Raw genomic sequence first — 22407 nt, forward strand, 5'->3', positions numbered from 1 at the left:
TATATACAGACTCAGGAGCACACAGATATACAGGTGTCACATATTGCATTACTCAGCGCAGTCTCCTATGTACAGACTCAGGAGCACACAGATATACAGGTGTCACATTACGCAGCGCAGTCTCCCATATACAGACTCAGGAGCACACAGATATACAGGTGTCACATATCACATTACTCAGCGCAGTCTCCCATATACAGACTCAGGAGCACACAGATATACAGGTGTCACATATCACATTACTCAGCACAGTCTCCCATATACAGACTCAGGAGCACACAGATATACAGGTGTCACATATCACATTTCTCAGCGCAGTCTCCAATATACAGACTCAGGAGCACACAGATATACAGGTGTCACATTACTCAGCGCAGTCTCCCATATACAGACTCAGGAGCACACAGATATACAGGTGTCACATATCGCATTACTCAGCGCAGTCTCCTATATACAGACTCAGGAGCACACAGATAAACAGGTGTCACATATTGCATTACTCAGCGCAGTCTCCCATATACAGACTCAGGAGCACACAGATATACAGGTGTCACATATCACATTACTCAGCGCAGTCTCCCATATACAGACTCAGGAGCACACAGATATACAGGTGTCACATATCACATTACTCAGCGCAGTCTCCCATATACAGACTCAGGAGCACACAGATATACAGGTGTCACATATCACATTACTCAGCGCAGTCTCCCATATACAGACTCAGGAGCACACAGATATACAGGTGTCACATATCACATTACTCAGCGCAGTCTCCCATATGCAGACTCAGGAGCACACAGATATACAGGTGTCACATCACTCAGCACAGTCTCCCATATACAGACTCAGGAGCACACAGAAATACAGGTGTCACATCACTCAGCGCAGTCTCCCATATACAGACTCAGGAGCACACAGATATATAGGTGTCACATATGTCATTTCTCAGCGCAGTCTCCCATATACAGACTCAGGTGCACTCAGATATACAGGTGTCACATATCACATTACTCAGCGCAGTCTCCTATATACAGACTCAGGAGCACACAGATATACAGGTGTCACATATCACATTACTCAGCGCAGTCTCCCATATACAGACTCAGGAGCACACAGATATACAGGTGTCACATATCACATTACTCAGCACAGTCTCCGATATACAGACTCAGGAGCACACAGATATACAGGTGTCACATGTCACATGTCACATTATTCAGCGCAGTCTCCCATATACAGACTCAGGAGCACACAGACATATACAGGTGTCACATTACGCAGCGCAGTCTCCCATATACAGACTCAGGAGCACACAGATATACAGGTGTCACATATCACATTACTCAGCACAGTCTCCTATATACAGACTCAGGAGCACAGAGATATACAGGTGTCACATATCACATTACTCAGCGCAGTCTCCCATATACAGACTCAGGAGCACACAGATATACAGGTGTCACATATCACATTACTCAGCACAGTCTCCTATATACAGACTCAGAAGCACACAGATATAGAGGTATCACATATCACATTACTCAGTGCACTCTCCCATATACAGACTCAGGAGCACACAGATATACAGGTGTCACATATCACATTACTCAGTGCACTCTCCCATATACAGACTCAGGAGCACACAGATATACAGGTGTCACATAGCACATTACTCAGCACAGTCTCCCATATACAGACTCAGGAGCACACAGATATACAGGTGTCACATATCACATTACTCAGCGCAGTCTCCCATATACAGACTCAGGAGCACACAGATATACAGGTGTCACATATCACATTACTCAGCACAGTCTCCGATATACAGACTCAGGAGCACACAGATATACAGGTGTCACATATCACATTACTCAGCACAGTCTCCTATATACAGACTCAGGAGCACACAGATATACAGGTGATATGTGACACATTACTCAGCACAGTCTCCCATATACAGACTCAGAAGCACACAGATATACAGGTGTCACATCACTCAGCGCAGTCTCCCATATACAGACTCAGGAGCACACAGATATAAAGGTGTCACATATCACATTACTCAGCGCAGTCTCCCATATACAGACTCAGGAGCACACAGATATACAGGTGTCACATATCACATTACTCAGCACAGTCTCCATATACAGACTCAGGAGCACACAGATATACAGGTGTTACATGTCACATTACTCAGCGCAGTCTCCCATATACAGACTCAGGAGCACACAGATATACAGGTGTCACATATCACATTACTCAGCGCAGTCTCCCATATACAGACTCAGGAGCACACAGATATACAGGTGTCACATATCACATTACTCAGCGCAGTCTCCTATATACAGACTCAGGAGGACACAGACATATACAGGTGTCACATTACTCAGCACAGTCTCCCATATACAGACTCAGGTGCACTCAGATATACAGGTGTCACATATCACATTACTCAGCGCAGTCTCCCATATACAGACTCAGGAGCACACAGATATACAGGTGTCACATATCACATTACTCAGCGCAGTCTCCCATATACAGACTCAGGAGCACACAGATATACAGGTGTCACATATCACATTACTCAGCGCAGTCTCCCATATACAGACTCAGGAGCACACAGATATACAGGTTTCACATGTCACATTACTCAGCGCAGTCTCCCATATACAGACTCAGGAGCACACAGATATACAGGTGTCACATATCACATTACTCAGCGCAGTCTCCTATATACAGACTCAGGAGCACACAGACATACAGGTGTCACATATCACATTACTCAGCGCAGTCTCCTATATACAGACTCAGGAGCACACAGATATACAGGTGTCACATTACTCAGCACAGTCTCATATATACAGACTCAGGAGCACACAGATATACAGGTGTCACATATCACATTACTCAGCGCAGTCTCCCATATACAGACTCAGGAGCACACAGATATACAGGTGTCACATATCACATTACTCAGCACAGTCTCCGATATACAGACTCAGGAGCACACAGATATACAGGTGTCACATATCACATTACTCAGCACAGTCTCCGATATACAGACTCAGGAGCACACAGATATACAGGTGTCACATATCACATTACTCAGCACAGTCTCCTATATACAGACTCAGGAGCACACAGATATACAGGTGATATGTGACACATTACTCAGCACAGTCTCCCATATACAGACTCAGAAGCACACAGATATACAGGTGTCACATCACTCAGCGCAGTCTCCCATATACAGACTCAGGAGCACACAGATATAAAGGTGTCACATATCACATTACTCAGCGCAGTCTCCCATATACAGACTCAGGAGCACACAGATATACAGGTGTCACATATCACATTACTCAGCACAGTCTCCATATACAGACTCAGGAGCACACAGATATACAGGTGTCACATATCACATTACTCAGCGCAGTCTCCCATATACAGACTCAGGAGCACACAGATATACAGGTGTTACATGTCACATTACTCAGCGCAGTCTCCCATATACAGACTCAGGAGCACACAGATATACAGGTGTCACATATCACATTACTCAGCGCAGTCTCCCATATACAGACTCAGGAGCACACAGATATACAGGTGTCACATATCACATTACTCAGCGCAGTCTCCTATATACAGACTCAGGAGGACACAGACATATACAGGTGTCACATTACTCAGCACAGTCTCCCATATACAGACTCAGGTGCACTCAGATATACAGGTGTCACATATCACATTACTCAGCGCAGTCTCCCATATACAGACTCAGGAGCACACAGATATACAGGTGTCACATATCACATTACTCAGCGCAGTCTCCCATATACAGACTCAGGAGCACACAGATATACAGGTTTCACATGTCACATTACTCAGCGCAGTCTCCCATATACAGACTCAGGAGCACACAGATATACAGGTGTCACATATCACATTACTCAGCGCAGTCTCCTATATACAGACTCAGGAGCACACAGACATACAGGTGTCACATATCACATTACTCAGCGCAGTCTCCTATATACAGACTCAGGAGCACACAGATATACAGGTGTCACATTACTCAGCACAGTCTCATATATACAGACTCAGGAGCACACAGATATACAGGTGTCACATATCACATTACTCAGCGCAGTCTCCCATATACAGACTCAGGAGCACACAGATATACAGGTGTCACATATCACATTACTCAGCGCAGTCTCCCATATACAGACTCAGGAGCACACAGATATACAGGTGTCACACATCACATTACTCAGCGCAGTCTCCTATATACAGACTCAGGAGCACACAGATATACAGGTGATATGTGACACATTACTCAGCGCAGTCTCCCATATGCAGACTCAGGAGCACACAGATATACAGGTGTCACATCACTCAGCGCAGTCTCCCATATACAGACTCAGGAGCACACAGATATACAGGTGTCACATATCACATTACTCAGCGCAGTCTCCCATATACAGACTCAGGAGCACACAGATATACAGGTGTCACATATCCCATTACTCAGCGCAAACTCCCATATACAGACTCAGTAACCCGCAGGATGTTTCAGCGGGGCACTGCGCCGGAGGTCGGGGTGCTTTTTTCCCTTTAGAAATAAGGCAGGACACGCACCCCACAAACAGTTTAGTGGGAATCCTAGGCATGAATGTCGCATGTTATCTTTACGAGCATGAATGTGTGGCATATTATGTATTGGGGCCTATGGCGTGACTAGGGTATTTGGAGCCCAGGGCAAGTTGGAAAAGTGAGGGCCCCCCCCCCCCCCAAAGTATGCACTCCCCGAAAAAGTGGGCGTGGTCACATCATAGGGGTGTCGTCAGTGGGAAATGGGGCCGTGTCAACATGGCGCACCACCTTGTAGTCACTCTAGCAACATTATGCAGTGCCCCAGAAATGCCCCTTATACAGTGCCCTTAGTAGAAGTCCCCCCCCATGCAGTACCCCTTGCTATGCAGTGCCACTTGCATAAAATGAAAATGCCAATACTGGCCCGAATCCCAGGTCCTGCCGAGCCCCCCCCCCCCCCTGCTTCTCTATCCTCACGGCCCCCTCTGCACTATGGGAGAGACGTCTCTCCCATCACCCACTGCCGGAAGGCGGAATGTATGAGCGAGGTCCAGCCCGGTTCCTGCAGTGGGTGCAGCAGCCAATGAGAGTCTGACTCTCATGGACTGAGGCCATCCGGTCACAGTAGCCAGACTCCCGATCACAGATCGGGGTTTGATCCCCACTGGAACTTTGGGTATCGGGGATTCCCGCTTACGTCAGTGACCGCCTGTCACTGACTCTGCCCACTGCGCAATGGGCGTGTATGTTGCTGCCACCACCGAGCTCCTTCAATCGGCGCTCGGAACCGCTTACGAACACCCAGGCTCCTACTGCCGAGACATGGAACTGTTTCAGTGTTCTCCCCAGGCTTTATTTAAAGGGCGGTCCGCCCGTCAAAATTATCTTGCCGCCTGCAACCTGCAGGACGCGCCCTTTGTCCTGTGTGCAGTGCCGCAGGAACCAATCACAGCCGGCGTCTTCTCAACCAATTGCCACCGGCAGATTCTCTTCACTACAACTCCCAGAATCACCCTGGCACCTGCGGCTCCTCGTCCCTCTGTGTCCGCCTTCTGCAGCAGCTGCCCGCTCGACGCTCAGGCACAGTCTCTGTTATCCTTCCTGTGGCCCGTGTTCCCGACTCACTTCGGTCCCTCTCCATCACACGCTGCTTCCGCCAGAACCACTCTCCATTCACTGTGCCTCAGGGGGATGTCAGACCCTTTGGTGCTGCAGAAACACTTCCAGAAGCTGGTGCCGCAGCTGCTCAGGTGTATACTGTGCTGGTAGAGGAGCACCCTGAATGGTGGGGACCCCCTGTCCTTGGTGTTGCTGGATTTGTGGCCCCTGTCACTCCCTGGCTGTGTGGCCCCTTCGCCTGGTATTCATTCCCATTTACCCTGACTGCTGTGTGCACCCCCTCCTTACCCCTAGCACTGCCTGTCCCTAACCTCATCCTCCGCAATTCCGTTGTTCGTAGGATTCAGATGAAATTGTAGTCTGGCTCAAAGTATTAAAGACTCGTCCCTCAGATTGCAGGGGTTTAGCATACAGAAATCAAAGGGCAGTAATTCTACATAAAGGATGTACCCATACAGGACTCACAGTCCCTCTTTTTATATAATTCTTATACACAATATCACAGGGGGGGGGGGGGGTAAATCCACCCTGGGTTCCTTTTAACCATTCATGATGTCTCTCAAAATAGAAATAACCACATCTTCCATTTCAGGAGTCACCCAATTTCCTCCTTTCTAATCTACCACATAAGAGCAGTTACTTCCTAAACACAACCTGATTTATCATCCAGTATAACGGTCTCCTAACCGGTCTATATAACATTTCACAGGAGATAGTAAATGACATTCATCCTTCCCAATGCAAGTATCTATCAGTTTGGCATTCTCAACCTTAACACATTCAGGTTTTAGAAAGGGGCTTCTTAAAAACAAACTAATGTCTCTTTCCCAAGCATGCAGGTTATTGTACCCAGAGACACAGGAGCCTGGGAAGGTGTGTGCAGAGCCCGAGGGGGGAGAGGATGCAGAGCTGCTGAGCCGCGTTCTGTATACACTGGGTGCAGCTGCCTTCACAATACGCCTAGTCCGCATCCTCAATACACCGGGTGCCGGCCCGTAGAAGCCCGGTGCCACAGCTGCTGCATCCAGGAATGAAAGGCACCAATGGCTGGTTCCTCCTGCACTTTTTATAGTCCTCCCAGCAGCCCAGCTATTGGACAGGCCAGGGAGACCTCACAGGAGCCATGGGATAGGCCCGGAGGGACTGGGAGACATCGCAGGAGCCATAGGATAGGCCCGGAGGGACTGGGAGACATCGCAGGAGCCATGGGATAGGCCCGGAGGGACTGGGAGACATCGCAGGAGCCATGGGATAGGCCCGGAGGGACTGGGAGACATCGCAGGAGCCATGGGATAGGCCTGGAGGGACTGGGAGACATCGCAGGAGCCATGGGATAGGCCCGGAGGGACTGGGAGACATCGCAGGAGCCATGGGATAGGCCCGGAGGGACTGGGAGACATCGCAGGAGCCATGGGATTGGCCTAAGCAGAGCGTCTCTGGGGACCCACACATTCTGTAAAAGTGAGTCCCCGATCCTCATCTTAGGGTAAGATAAGTGCTATAGCACATATTTGCCATCACTGTACTATTACTCCCTGATTTGCAGATAGGGGACAAGACCCTTACTTTCTCCTCTGTTCCCTTTCCATTGAACTCACTTATGTCTAATCCTGACTTCCCCCTGGGCTTAGATAGACATTAGAATGCAGGGCCCTCTACCCTCTTGTGCTTCTCTACTTTACATTTATCTACTTCTTACTCCCCACTAGGGCACCTAACCCCGCTCTGCCCGTTATGTGGGTGTTATGGTCGCTAATGTAGCAATGTATATTATCCATGTCCTTGTCCTGTATGGTATTGTTCTGTAAGTCACTGGTCATTTATTTATGTACTTGTGGCGCCATATAAATAATTGATGATTATTATTCTCCAGGAATTTTGGGACAATTGGTACGCTCGTGTGGGTGTTATTGGTACGCTCGTGTGGTTCGTTCCTTTCCAGGTCTGTGCGAGGAACTAGACTTTCCTCAGTCTGAGTATTGGTCCTATCTCCAACTCAAGTCCTATGTGTAAAAGACTAACACGCAGGGTCCCCTGCTAAGAAGCGTGACCCCTTTTCAGGGGCTGTGTGTCCAAAAGGAGCTGCTCCTTCACTCTGTCTCGGTTATCTATAAGATACTATTGGATAGTGTCTTCATTTCCCTGTATAATTTCGCTACTCCCTGGGATGAAGATTTGGGAGTACAGCTCGCTGATGAGCAATTGGGAATATAGATGCCCCAGTGCCCTGAGCAAAACGTTCCCAGGTCTCTATAAATGTGTTGGAGATGTAATGGGAGTATGGAATCTACTTTACATTGGTGGCTTTGTCCATCTTTGTCTCCCTTTTGGAATCCGGTTATACAACTAGCCAAAGACTTTGTGGTGGCAGAGGCGTAGCGTGTAGCCACGGCGCCCGGAGCACGTGTAGAACACAGATAATCGCTCAGTTGCGTAAACACCGGTATTTACTATAGCACTGAATCCGGTCCTAAGTGCATCAATGTGAACCAGTCTAACTGCATATAGAGGACTGTCCCCCTCTCTGCAATAAGTCAGGGCACCCAGAGCTGGTCTGTGATACCCACAGGTACACCCGGCACATGACAGTGTGTGCATGTGTAATAGTGTGCAGGAATACAATGATACACACGGGTACACCCGGCACATGGCTGTGTGTGCATGTGTAATAGTGTGCAGGAATACAATGATACCCACGGGTACACCCGGTAAATGGCAGTGTCTGCATGTGTAATAGTGTGCAGGAATACAATGATACCCACGGGTACACCCGGCACATGGCAGTGTCTGCATGTGTAATAGTGTGCAGGAATACAATGATACACACAGGTACACCCGGCACATGGCAGTGTCTGCATGTGTAATAGTGTGCAGGAATACAATGATACCCACGGGTACACCCGGCACATGGCTGTGTGTGCATGTGTAATAGTGTGCAGGAATACAATGATACACACGGGTACACCCGGCACATGGCTGTGTGTGCATGTGTAATAGTGTGCAGGAATACAATGATACCCACAGGTACACCCGGCACATGGCTGTGTGTGCATGTGTAATAGTGTGCAGGAATACAATGATACACACGGGTACACCCGGCACATGGCTGTGTGTGCATGTGTAATAGTGTGCAGGAATACAATGATACCCACGGGTACACCCGGTAAATGGCAGTGTCTGCATGTGTAATAGTGTGCAGGAATACAATGATACCCACGGGTACACCCGGTAAATGGCAGTGTCTGCATGTGTAATAGTGTGCAGGAATGCAATGATACCCACGGGTACACCCGGTAAATGGCAGTGTCTGCATGTGTAATAGTGTGCAGGAATACAATGATACCCACGGGTACACCCGGCACATGGCTGTATGTGCATGTGTAATAGTGTGCAGGAATACAATGATACCCACGGGTACACCCGGCACATGGCTGTGTGTGCATGTGTAATAGTGTGCAGGAATAAAATGATACCCACGGGTACACCCGGTAAATGGCAGTGTCTGCATGTGTAATAGTGTGCAGGAATACAATGATACCCACGGGTACACCCGGCACATGGCTGTGTGTGCATGTGTAATAGTGTGCAGGAATACAATGATACCCACGGGTACACCCTGTAAATGGTAGTGTCTGCATGTGTAATAGTGTGCAGGAATACAATGATACCCACGGGTACACCCGGTAAATGGCAGTGTCTGCATGTGTAATAGTGTGCAGGAATACAATGATACCCACGGGTACACCCGGTAAATGGCAGTGTCTGCATGTGTAATAGTGTGCAGGAATACAATGATACACACAGGTACACCCGGCAAATGGCAGTGTGTGCATGTGTAATAGTGTGCAGGAATACAATGATACAGACAGGTACACCCGCCACATGGCTGTGTGTATAGGCCTGTGTGAGTAAGTAAGACAATGATACCTTCTGGGTAACTAATGACTGTTATTTTCTCTCTGATCTCTGCTAGCACTGACAATGTCCTCAGCCCCCGGTGTGTTGGCCAGACTGGTGGCCACTGCGTACGCTGTCGCTGATAAAGCCGGAACCATCGTCAGAAATGTCATGACCTGCGGAGATCTGGGCATAGTGGAAAAGGTGAATGTTTGGTCTGTATACTTTGTGTTGTGTGATGTCAGATGACGCCCATGTTCCCCGTCACATGCGGAGGGCTGTATGAGGGTCACTAGAGGTGACATTAGTGTGATGTCAGATGACGCCCATGTTCCCCGTCACATGCAGAGGGCTGTATGAGGGTCACTAGTGGTGACATTAGTGTAATATCTCTGTGTGATGTCAGATGACGCCATGTTCCCCATCACATGCAGAGGGCAGTATGAGGGTCACTAGTGGTGACATTGGTGTAATATCTCTGTGTGATATCAGATGACGCCCATGTTCCCCGTCACATGCAGAGGGCTGTATGAGGGTCACTAGTGGTGACATTAGTGTAATATCTTTGTGTGATGTCAGATGACGCCCATGTTCCCTGTCACATCCAGAGGGCTGTATGAAGATCACTAGTGGTGACATTAGTGTAATATCTTTGTGTGATGTCAGATGATGCCCATGTTCCCCGTCACATGCAGAGGGCTGTATGAGGGTCACTAGTGGTGACATTAGTGTAATATCTTTGTGTGATGTCAGATAACGCCCATGTTCCTCGTCACATGCAGAGGGCTGTATGAGGATCACTAGTGGTGACATTAGTGTAATATCTTTGTGTGATGTCAGATGACGCCCATGTTCCCGTCACATGCAGAGGGCTGTATGAGGGTCACTAGTGGTGACATTAGTGTACTATCTTTGTGTGATGTCAGATGATGCCCATGTTCCCCGTCACATGCAGAGGGCAGTATGAGGGTCACTAGTGGTGACATTAGTGTGATGTCAGATGACGCCAATGTTCCCCGTCACATGCAGAGGGCTGTATGAGGATCACTAGTGGTGACATTAGTGTAATATCTCTGTGTTATGTCAGATGACGCCAATGTTGCCCGTCACATGCAGAGGGCTGTATGAGGGTCACTAGTGGTGACATTAGTGTAATATCTTTGTGTTGTGTGATATCAGATGACGCCCATGTTCCCATCACATGCAGAGGGCTGTTTGAGGGTCACTAGTGGTGACATTAGTGTAATATCTTTGTGTGATGTCAGATGACGCCCATGTTCCCCGTCACATGCAGAGGGCTGTATGAGGATCACTAGTGGTGACATTAGTGTAATATCTTTGTGTGATGTCAGATGACTCCCATGTTCCCTGTCACATGCAGAGAGCTGTATGAGGGTCACTAGTGGTGACATTAGTGTAATATCTTTGTGTGATGTCAGATGACGCCCATGTTCCCCGTCACATGCAGAGGGCTGTATGAGGGTCACTAGTGGTGATATTAGTGTAATATCTCTGTGTGATGTCAGATGACGCCCATGTTCCCCGTCACATGCAGAGGGCAGTATGAGGGTCACTAGTGGTGACATTAGTGTAATATCTCTGTGTGATGTCAGATGACGCCCATGTTCCCCGTCACATGCAGAGGGCAGTATGAGGGTCACTAGTGGTGACATTAGTGTAATATCTCTGTGTGATGTCAGATGACGCCCATGTTCCCCGTCACATGCAGAGGGCAGTATGAGGGTCACTAGTGGTGACATTAGTGTAATATCTCTGTGTGATGTCAGATGACGCCCATGTTCCCCGTCACATGCAGAGGGCAGTATGAGGGTCACTAGTGGTGACATTAGTGTAATATCTCTGTGTGATGTCAGATGACGCCCATGTTCCCCGTCACATGCAGAGCGCTGTATGAGGGTCACTAGTGGTGACATTAGTGTAATATCTTTGTGTTGTGTGATATCAGATGACGCCCATGTTCCCATCACATGCAGAGGGCAGTATGAGGGTCACTAGTGGTGACATTAGTGTAATATCTCTGTGTGATGTCAGATGACGCCCATGTTCCCCGTCACATGCAGAGGGCTGTATGAGGGTCACTAGTGGTGATATTAGTGTAATATCTTTGTGTTGTGTGATATCAGATGACGCCCATGTTCCCATCACATGCAGAGGGCTGTTTGAGGGTCACTAGTGATGACATTAGTGTAATATCTTTGTGTGATGTCAGATGACGCCCATGTTCCCCGTCACATGCAGAGGGCTGTATGAGGATCACTAGTGGTGACATTAGTGTGATGTCAGATGACGCCCATGTTACCCGTCACATGCAGAGAGCTGTATGAGGATCACTAGTGGTGACATTAGTGTAATATCTCTGTGTGATGTCAGATGACGCCCATGTTCCCGTCACATGCAGAGGGCTGTATGAGGGTCACTAGTGGTGACATTAGTGTAATATCTTTGTGTGATGTCAGATGACGCCCATGTTCCCCGTCACATGCAGATGGCTGTATGAGGGTCACTAGTGGTGACATTAGTGTAATATCTTTGTGTGATGTTAAATGACGCCCATGTTCCCGTCACATGTAGAGGGATGTATGAGGATCACTAGTGGTGACATTAGTGTAATATCTTTGTGTGATGTCAGATGACGCCCATGTTCCCGTCACATGCAGAGGGCTGTATGAGGGTCACTAGTGGTTACATTAGCGTAATATCTCTGTGTGATGTCAGATGATGCCCATGTTCCCCGTCACATGCAGAGGGCTGTATGAGGGTCACTAGTGGTGACATTAGTGTAATATCTTTGTGTGATGTCAGATGACGCCCATGTTCCCCGTCACATGCAGAGGGCTGTATGAGGGTCACTAGTGGTGACATTAGTGTAATATCTCTGTGTGATGTCAGATGACGCCCATGTTCCCGTCACATGCAGAGGGCTGTATGAGGGTCACTAGTGGTGACATTAGTGTAATATCTCTGTGTGATGTCAGATGACGCCCATGTTCCCGTCACATGCAGAGGGCTGTATGAGGATCACTAGTGGTGACATTAGTGTAATATCTTTGTGTGATATCAGATGACGCCCATGTTCCCATCACATGCAGAGGGCTGTATGAGGATCACTAGTGGTGACATTAGTGTAATATCTTTGTGTGATGTCAGATGACTCCCATGTTCCCTGTCACATGCAGAGAGCTGTATGAGGGTCACTAGTGGTGACATTAGTGTAATATCTTTGTGTGATGTCAGATGACGCCCATGTTCCCCGTCACATGCAGAGGGCTGTATGAGGGTCACTAGTGGTGACATTAGTGTAATATCTCTGTGTGATGTCAGATGACGCCCATGTTCCCCGTCACATGCAGAGGGCAGTATGAGGGTCACTAGTGGTGACATTAGTGTAATATCTCTGTGTGATGTCAGATGACGCCCATGTTCCCCGTCACATGCAGAGGGCAGTATGAGGGTCACTAGTGGTGACATTAGTGTAATATCTCTGTGTGATGTCAGATGACGCCCATGTTCCCCGTCACATGCAGAGGGCCGTATGAGGGTCACTGGTGGTGACATTAGTGTAATATCTTTGTTGTGTGATGTCAGATGACGCCCATGTTCCCCGTCACATGCAGAGCGCTGTATGAGGGTCACTAGTGGTGACATTAGTGTAATATCTTTGTGTGATGACAGATGACGCCCATGTTCCCCGTCACATGCAGAGCGCTGTATGAGGGTCACTAGTGGTTCACATTAGTGTAATATCTTTGTGTGATGGCAGATGACGCCCATGTTCCCCGTCACATGCAGAGGGCTGTATGAGGGTCACTAGTGGTGACATTAGTGTAATATCTCTGTGTGATGTCAGATGATGCCCATGTTCCCCGTCACATGCAGAGGGCTGTATGAGGGTCACTAGTGGTGACATTAGTGTAATATCTCTGTGTGATGTCAGATGACGCCCATGTTCCCCGTCACATGCAGAGGGCTGTATGAGGGTCACTAGTGGTGATATTAGTGTAATATCTTTGTGTTGTGTGATATCAGATGACGCCCATGTTCCCATCACATGCAGAGGGCTGTTTGAGGGTCACTAGTGATGACATTAGTGTAATATCTTTGTGTGATGTCAGATGACGCCCATGTTCCCCGTCACATGCAGAGGGCTGTATGAGGATCACTAGTGGTGACATTAGTGTGATGTCAGATGACGCCCATGTTACCCGTCACATGCAGAGAGCTGTATGAGGATCACTAGTGGTGACATTAGTGTAATATCTCTGTGTGATGTCAGATGACGCCCATGTTCCCCGTCACATGCAGAGGGCTGTATGAGGATCACTAGTGGTGACATTAGTGTAATATCTCTGTGTGATGTCAGATGACGCCCATGTTCCCGTCACATGCAGAGGGCTGTATGAGGGTCACTAGTGGTGACATTAGTGTAATATCTTTGTGTGATGTCAGATGACGCCCATGTTCCCCGTCACATGCAGATGGCTGTATGAGGGTCACTAGTGGTGACATTAGTGTAATATCTTTGTGTGATGTTAAATGACGCCCATGTTCCCGTCACATGTAGAGGGATGTATGAGGATCACTAGTGGTGACATTAGTGTAATATCTTTGTGTGATGTCAGATGACGCCCATGTTCCCGTCACATGCAGAGGGCTGTATGAGGGTCACTAGTGGTTACATTAGCGTAATATCTCTGTGTGATGTCAGATGATGCCCATGTTCCCCGTCACATGCAGAGGGCTGTATGAGGGTCACTAGTGGTGACATTAGTGTAATATCTTTGTGTGATGTCAGATGACGCCCATGTTCCCCGTCACATGCAGAGGGCTGTATGAGGGTCACTAGTGGTGACATTAGTGTAATATCTCTGTGTGATGTCAGATGACGCCCATGTTCCCGTCACATGCAGAGGGCTGTATGAGGATCACTAGTGGTGACATTAGTGTAATATCTTTGTGTGATGTCAGATGACGCCCATGTTCCCCGTCACATGCAGAGGGCTGTATGAGGGTCACTAGTGGTGACATTAGTGTAATATCTCTGTGTGATGTCAGATGACGCCATGTTCCCCGTCACATGCAGAGGGCAGCATGAGGGTCACTAGTGGTGACATTAGTGTGATGTCAGATGACGACAATGTTCCCCGTCACATGCAGAGGGCTGTATGAGGATCACTAGTGGTGACATTAGTGTAATATCTCTGTGTGATGTCAGATGACGCCCATATTCCCGTCACATGCAGAGGGCTGTGTGAGGGTCACTAGTGGTGACATTAGTGTACTATCTTTGTGTGATGTCAGATGACGCCCATGTTCCCATCACATGCAGAGGGCTGTATGAGGATCACTAGTGGTGACATTAGTGTAATATCTCTGTGTGATGTCAGATGACGCCCATGTTCCCCGTCACATGCAGAGGGCTGTATGAGGATCACTAGTGGTGACATTAGTGTAATATCTCTGTGTGATGTCAGATGACGCCCATGTTCCCGTCACATGCAGAGGGCTGTATGAGGGTCACTAGTGGTGACATTAGTGTAATATCTTTGTGTGATGTCAGATGACGCCCATGTTCCCCGTCACATGCAGATGGCTGTATGAGGGTCACTAGTGGTGACATTAGTGTAATATCTTTGTGTGATGTTAAATGACGCCCATGTTCCCGTCACATGTAGAGGGATGTATGAGGATCACTAGTGGTGACATTAGTGTAATATCTTTGTGTGATGTCAGATGACGCCCATGTTCCCGTCACATGCAGAGGGCTGTATGAGGGTCACTAGTGGTTACATTAGCGTAATATCTCTGTGTGATGTCAGATGATGCCCATGTTCCCCGTCACATGCAGAGGGCTGTATGAGGGTCACTAGTGGTGACATTACTGTAATATCTTTGTGTGATGTCAGATGACGCCCATGTTCCCCGTCACATGCAGAGGGCTGTATGAGGGTCACTAGTGGTGACATTAGTGTAATATCTCTGTGTGATGTCAGATGACGCCCATGTTCCCGTCACATGCAGAGAGCTGTATGAGGATCACTAGTGGTGACATTAGGGTAATATCTTTGTGTGATGTCAGATGACGCCCATGTTCCCCGTCACATGCAGAGGGCTGTATGAGGGTCACTAGTGGTGACATTAGTGTAATATCTCTGTGTGATGTCAGATGACGCCATGTTCCCCGTCACATGCAGAGGGCAGTATGAGGGTCACTAGTGGTGACATTAGTGTGATGTCAGATGACGACAATGTTCCCCGTCACATGCAGAGGGCTGTATGAGGATCACTAGTGGTGACATTAGTGTAATATCTCTGTGTGATGTCAGATGACGCCCATGTTCCCGTCACATGCAGAGGGCTGTGTGAGGGTCACTAGTGGTGACATTAGTGTACTATCTTTGTGTGATGTCAGATGATGCCCATGTTCCCCGTCACATGCAGAGGGCAGTATGAGGGTCACTAGTGGTGACATTAGTGTGATGTCAGATGACGCCAATGTTCCCCGTCACATGCAGAGGGCTGTATGAGGATCACTAGTGGTGACATTAGTGTAATATCTCTGTGTGATGTCAGATGACGCCAATGTTGCCCGTCACATGCAGAGGGCTGTATGAGGATCACTAGTGGTGACATTAGTGTAATATCTTTGTGTGATGTCAGATGACGCCCATGTTCCCGTCACATGCAGAGGGCTGTATGAGGGTCACTAGTGGTGACATTAGTGTACTATCTTTGTGTGATGTCAGATGATGCCCATGTTCCCCGTCACATGCAGAGGGCTGTATGAGGATCACTAGTGGTGACATTAGTGTTATATCTCTGTGTGATGTCAGATGACGCCCATGTTCCCCGTCACATGCAGAGGGCTGTATGAGGGTCACTAGTTGGTGACATTAGTGTAATATCTCTGTGTGATGTCAGATGATGCCCATGTTCCCCGTCACATGCAGAGGGCTGTATGAGGGTCACTAGTGGTGACATTAGTGTAATATCTCTGTGTGATGTCAGATGACGCCCATGTTCCCCGTCACATGCAGAGGGCTGTATGAGGATCACTAGTGGTGACATTAGTGTAATATCTTTGTGTGATGTCAGATGACGCCAATGTTCTCCGTCACATGCAGAGAGCTGTATGAGGGTCACTAGTGGTGACATTAGTGTAATATCTTTGTGTGATGTCAGATGACGCCCATGTTCCCCGTCACATGCAGAGGGCAGTATGAGGATCACTAGTGGTGACATTAGTGTAATATCTTTGTGTGATGTCAGATGACGCCCATGTTCCCTGTCACATGCAGAGGGCTGTATGAGGATCACTAGTGGTGACATAAGTGTAATATCTTTGTGTGATGTCAGAAGACGCCCATGTTCCCCGTCACATGCAGAGCGCTGTATGAGGGTCACTAGTGGTTCACATTAGTGTAATATCTTTGTGTGATGGCAGATGACGCCCATGTTACCCGTCACATGCAGAGGGCTGTATGAGGGTCACTAGTGGTGACATTAGTGTGATGTCAGATGACGCCCATGTTACCCGTCACATGCAGAGGGCTGTATGAGGATCACTAGTGGTGACATTAGTGTGATGTCAGATGACGCCCATGTTCCCCGTCACATGCAGAGGGCTGTATGAGGGTCACTAGTGGTGACATTAGTGTAATATCTCTGTGTGATGTCAGATGACGCCCATGTTCCCCGTCACATGTAGAGGGCTGTATGAGGGTCACTAGTGGTGATATTAGTGTAATATCTTTGTGTTGTGTGATATCAGATGACGCCCATGTTCCCATCACATGCAGAGAGCTGTATGAGGATCACTAGTGGTGACATTAGTGTAATATCTTTGTGTGATGTCAGATGACGCCCATGTTCCCCGTCACATGCAGAGGGCTGTATGAGGATCACTAGTGGTGACATTAGTGTGATGTCAGATGACGCCCATGTTACCCGTCACATGCAGAGGGCTGTATGAGGGTCACTAGTGGTAATATTAGTGTAATATCTTTGTGCTGTGTGATATCAGATGACGCCCATGTTCCCATCACATGCAGAGAGCTGTATGAGGATCACTAGTGGTGACATTAGTGTAATATCTTTGTGTGATGTCAGATGACGCCCATGTTCCCCGTCACATGCAGAGGGCTGTATGAGGATCACTAGTGGTGACATTAGTGTGATGTCAGATGACGCCCATGTTACCCGTCACATGCAGAGGGCTGTATGAGGGTCACTAGTGGTGATATTAGTGTAATATCTTTGTGCTGTGTGATATCAGATGACGCCCATGTTCCCATCACATGCAGAGAGCTGTATGAGGATCACTAGTGGTGACATTAGTGTAATATCTCTGTGTGATGTCAGATGACGCCCATGTTCCCCGTCACATGCAGAGGGCTGTATGAGGATCACTAGTGGTGACATTAGTGTAATATCTTTGTGTTTCAGACTGGAGCTAATGACCTGCAGACGGCTGCTGATCGCCTGGTGCAGCAAAGCATATGTTCATCCCTAGCAAGGAAATTCCCACGGATCACCATCATAGGGGAAGAGGTAACGCAGCCGCTGGTAGAGTTGGGGTGTCGGCCTGTTGGTCATTTCCCATCGATGGGTCCAAACTTCACAAATGTCAACTTTTTTCCTTTTATAAATTGCTTTATATACTGGATATTGCTGGCAGCGTTTTCTGGGATGACCCGGTAGTGAGAAAGCTGCCTGACCCATCACTAAGCAGCTGTCCTCTTAGGGCCTGATTCAGAGCCGCTCGTTCGCTCTGAGCGATGTTTGCCCAACTGCTCATGCGTACGGATCGTTATACCCATGCGCGAACCAGTCAGTGCGGTCGAAATTCTTGTGCTCGCAAAATAGTGAATGCCTGATAATTTGAGTGACAGAATGAGGCGTATGTGGGTGGTAACGGGGGAAGTTGCTTGAAAACGGGGAGTGGAGATCCGAACGCAGGCGTGCTTAAAGGTCAAAACGGGTGTTTTATGCGTGTGACTGGGTTATTTTATAGCCAGAACTGCTCGCAAAATTGTGGTAGCAAAAACCAACCCCAAGAATAGCGAGCAGTTCATACCCTGGTCGATATACTTGATTAATCTAATAAATAGCGGACATGACGTAGGAATGCGAGCGGCCAGGGGGCATATTTTTTCCATAAACGACCGCATGTTTTGTTCGCTCGTTCAGACCTAGAGGCGTGAACAGACAGCAAAGAGCTTACGGTTGATTTGAATAGCCACCCCTATTTTCTGGACGAGCGAGTGCTAATTGCGTCCGGCTCTGAATCAGGCCCTTAGTGTGTAGCATACTTCCCTACTTTTAAAAAAGCATTTTCGATGGGATTGTGATAACTGCGTTAAAGTGGACGTGTAGTGCTCCGCAGGGCCGTAACAGGGCTTTCCTGCGCCAGCCACACCCCTGAGAGCATCCCGCCATGTGGAGGGGGCGGAGTTGGCAGCCCCGGGTATAACAGCACTGATCACAGCATCCTCAGGCTGTCAGGACTGTAAGGTGTCTGTCTGGCAGTATAAGTATGTTGCAGTTGATGACAATACATTGGTGCTTTTCAGGGCTTGTTCATGTGTTTTACTCACAAGGGATTCCATAAAAGTAGCCAGGAGAAACCTCATATGAAAATGCAGATAGCCGTAGGGATCACTGTGCCCAATGCAGGGAAATGGCGCTGATTATACCATGTGAAATATATATTATATTATTGCTCTGATTCCTTATTATTAATTGAAATAGTATATGACGTCTACATAATGGGGGTAATGTGTAGTCAGGATCCCGATGGTTATCAGTATACCGGCTCCAGAATCCCAACGGTAAGTATTAGGCTTAGGCACTGGGGCGACAGGTAGGGTTACGCTGCAGGGCAGTTCGTATTAGGCTTAGGCACTAGGGCGAGAGGTAGGGTTACGCTGCGGGGTGGTTAGTATTAGGCTTAGGCATTAGGGCGAGAGGTAGGGTTACGATGCAGGGCGGTTAGTATTAAGCTTAGGCACTAGGTCGAGAGGTAGGGTTACACTGCAGGGCGGTTAGTAGTAGGCTTAGGCTCTAGGGCGAGAGGTAGGGTTAGGCTGCTGGGCGAGAGGTACGGGTTACACTGCAGGGCAGTTGGTAGTAGGGTTAGGCTGCGGGGCGAGAGGTAGGGTTAGGCTGCGGGGTGAGAGGTAGGGTTACACTGCGGGACGGTTAGTATTAGGCTTAGGCACTAGGGCGAGAGGTAGGGTTAGGGACTAGGGCGAGAGGTAGGGTTAGGCTGCGGGACGGTAGGTAGGGTTAGGCTGCGGGGCGAGAGGTAGGGGGGCGGGACAGTTAATATTAGGCTTAGGCACTAGGGCGAGAGGTAGGGTTAGGCTACGGGATGGTAGGTAGGCTTAGGCACTAGGGCAAGAGGTAGGGTTAGGCTGCTGGAGGGGTTGGTTAGGGTTAGGCTGCGGGACGGTTAGACTGGCAGAGTGGTTGGTTAGGGTAAGGGGTAGAATACTTGCCAACATGCGTCAGGATTTTCACTGTTGGGATACCGGGAACAGGCATTCTCACCATCAGGATTCTGACCAAAGTGATTGTGTACACAACTTGCAGTCGGGGAGATTCCTGGACTCTGTAAGGGAGAATCCCTGAAGTGTGTGTGTGTGTGGCCATAAGTTATGAGAACGACACAAGTATTGGTTGTCACTAAGTTTACTGCTTCAGTGTTATTAGACCTTTTTTGTCAGATATTACTATGGTATACTGAGGTAACATTACATAAGTGTCAGATGTTACTATGGTATACTGAGGTAACATTACAGCATTACATAAGTGTCAGATGTTACTATGGTATACTGAGGTAACATTACATAGGTGTCAGATGTTACTATGGTATACTGAGGTAGCATTACATAAATGTAAGATATTACTATGGTATACTGAGGTAACATTACAGCATTACATAAGTGTCAGATGTTACTATGGTATACTGAGGTAATATTACAGCATTACATAAGTGTCAGATGTGACTATGGTATACTGAGGTAACATTACAGCATTACATAAGTGTCAGATGTGACTATGGTATACTGAGGTAACATTACAGCATTACATAAATGTCAGATGTTACTATGGTATACTGAGGTAATATTACAGCATTTCATAAGTGTCAGATGTTACTATGGTATACTGAGGTAACATTACAGCATTACATAAGTGTCAGATGTTACTATGGTATACTGAGGTAACATTACAGCATTACATAAGTGTCAGATGTTACTATGGTATACTGAGGTAACATTACATAAATGTCAGATGTTACTATGATATACTGAGGTAACAATACAGCATAGGTGTCAGATGTTACTATGGTATACTGAGGTAACATTACATAAGTGTCAGATGTTACTATGGTATACTGAGGTAACATTACAGCATTACATAAGTGTCAGATTTTACTATGGTATACTGAGGTAACATTACAGCATTACATAAGTGTCAGATGTTACTATGGTATACTGATGTAACATTACAGCATTACATAAGTGTCAGATGTTACTATGGTATACTGAGGTAACATTACAGCATTACATAAGTGTCAGATGTTACTATGGTATACTGAGGTAACATTACAGCATTACATAAGTGTCAGATGTTACTATGGTATACTGAGGTAACATTACAGCATTACATAAGTGTCAGATGTGACTATGGTATACTGATGTAACATTACAGCATTACATAAGTGTCAGATGTGACTATGGTATACTGAGGTAACATTACAGCATTACATAAATGTCAGATGTTACTATGGTATACTGAGGTAATATTACAGCATTTCATAAGTGTCAGATGTTACTATGGTATACTGAGGTAACATTACAGCATTACATAAGTGTCAGATGTTACTATGGTATACTGAGGTAACATTACAGCATTACATAAGTGTCAGATGTTACTATGGTATACTGAGGTAACATTACATAAATGTCAGATGTTACTATGATATACTGAGGTAACAATACAGCATAGGTGTCAGATGTTACTATGGTATACTGAGGTAACATTACATAAGTGTCAGATGTTACTATGGTATACTGAGGTAACATTACAGCATTACATAAGTGTCAGATTTTACTATGGTATACTGAGGTAACATTACAGCATTACATAAGTGTCAGATGTTACTATGGTATACTGATGTAACATTACAGCATTACATAAGTGTCAGATGTTACTATGGTATACTGAGGTAACATTACAGCATTACATAAGTGTCAGATGTTACTATGGTATACTGAGGTAACATTACAGCATTACATAAGTGTCAGATGTTACTATGGTATACTGAGGTAACATTACAGCATTACATAAGTGTCAGATGTTACTATGGTATACTGATGTAACATTACAGCATTACATAAGTGTCAGATGTTACTATGGTATACTGAGGTAACATTACAGCATTACATAAGTGTCAGATGTTACTATGGTATACTGAGGTAACATTACAGCATTACATAAGTGTCAGATGTTACTATGGTATACTGAGGTAACATTACAGCATGACATAAGTGTCAGATGTTACTATGGTATACTGAGGTAACATTACAGCATGACATAAGTGTCAGAGGCTTTTATTGACAATTACATTAAGTTTATGCAGAGAGAATATTTGCAGTGTTGACCCTTCTCTTACAAGACCTCTGCAATTTGTAACAACTGACAAAAAGGTAAAAAACACTGAATTAGTAAACTTTGTGAAAACCCATACTTGTGTCATTCTCATAACTT

General features: G+C 46.9%; 1 protein-coding gene across 4 annotated transcripts in view; it reads left to right on the top strand.

The window, feature by feature from the left end:
* The window catches only part of BPNT1 (3'(2'), 5'-bisphosphate nucleotidase 1), a 133309-nt gene that overhangs the window by 48754 nt on the left and 62148 nt on the right, over window positions 1-22407 (top strand). For all 4 annotated transcript variants that reach the window (XM_088465602.1, XM_088465600.1, XM_088465603.1 and 1 more), the window contains 2 exons: window positions 9692-9819; window positions 18079-18183. In XM_088465602.1, coding sequence (XP_088321728.1) covers window positions 9700-9819; window positions 18079-18183 — 225 coding nt within the window. In that variant the 5' untranslated portion in view covers window positions 9692-9699. The remainder of the gene's footprint in view (window positions 1-9691; window positions 9820-18078; window positions 18184-22407) is intronic.

This window comes from Taudactylus pleione, unplaced genomic scaffold (genome assembly GCF_031769625.1).
Source record: "Taudactylus pleione unplaced genomic scaffold, aTauple2 ptg002044l, whole genome shotgun sequence".
In the NCBI taxonomy this organism is placed as follows: domain Eukaryota; kingdom Metazoa; phylum Chordata; class Amphibia; order Anura; family Myobatrachidae; genus Taudactylus; species Taudactylus pleione.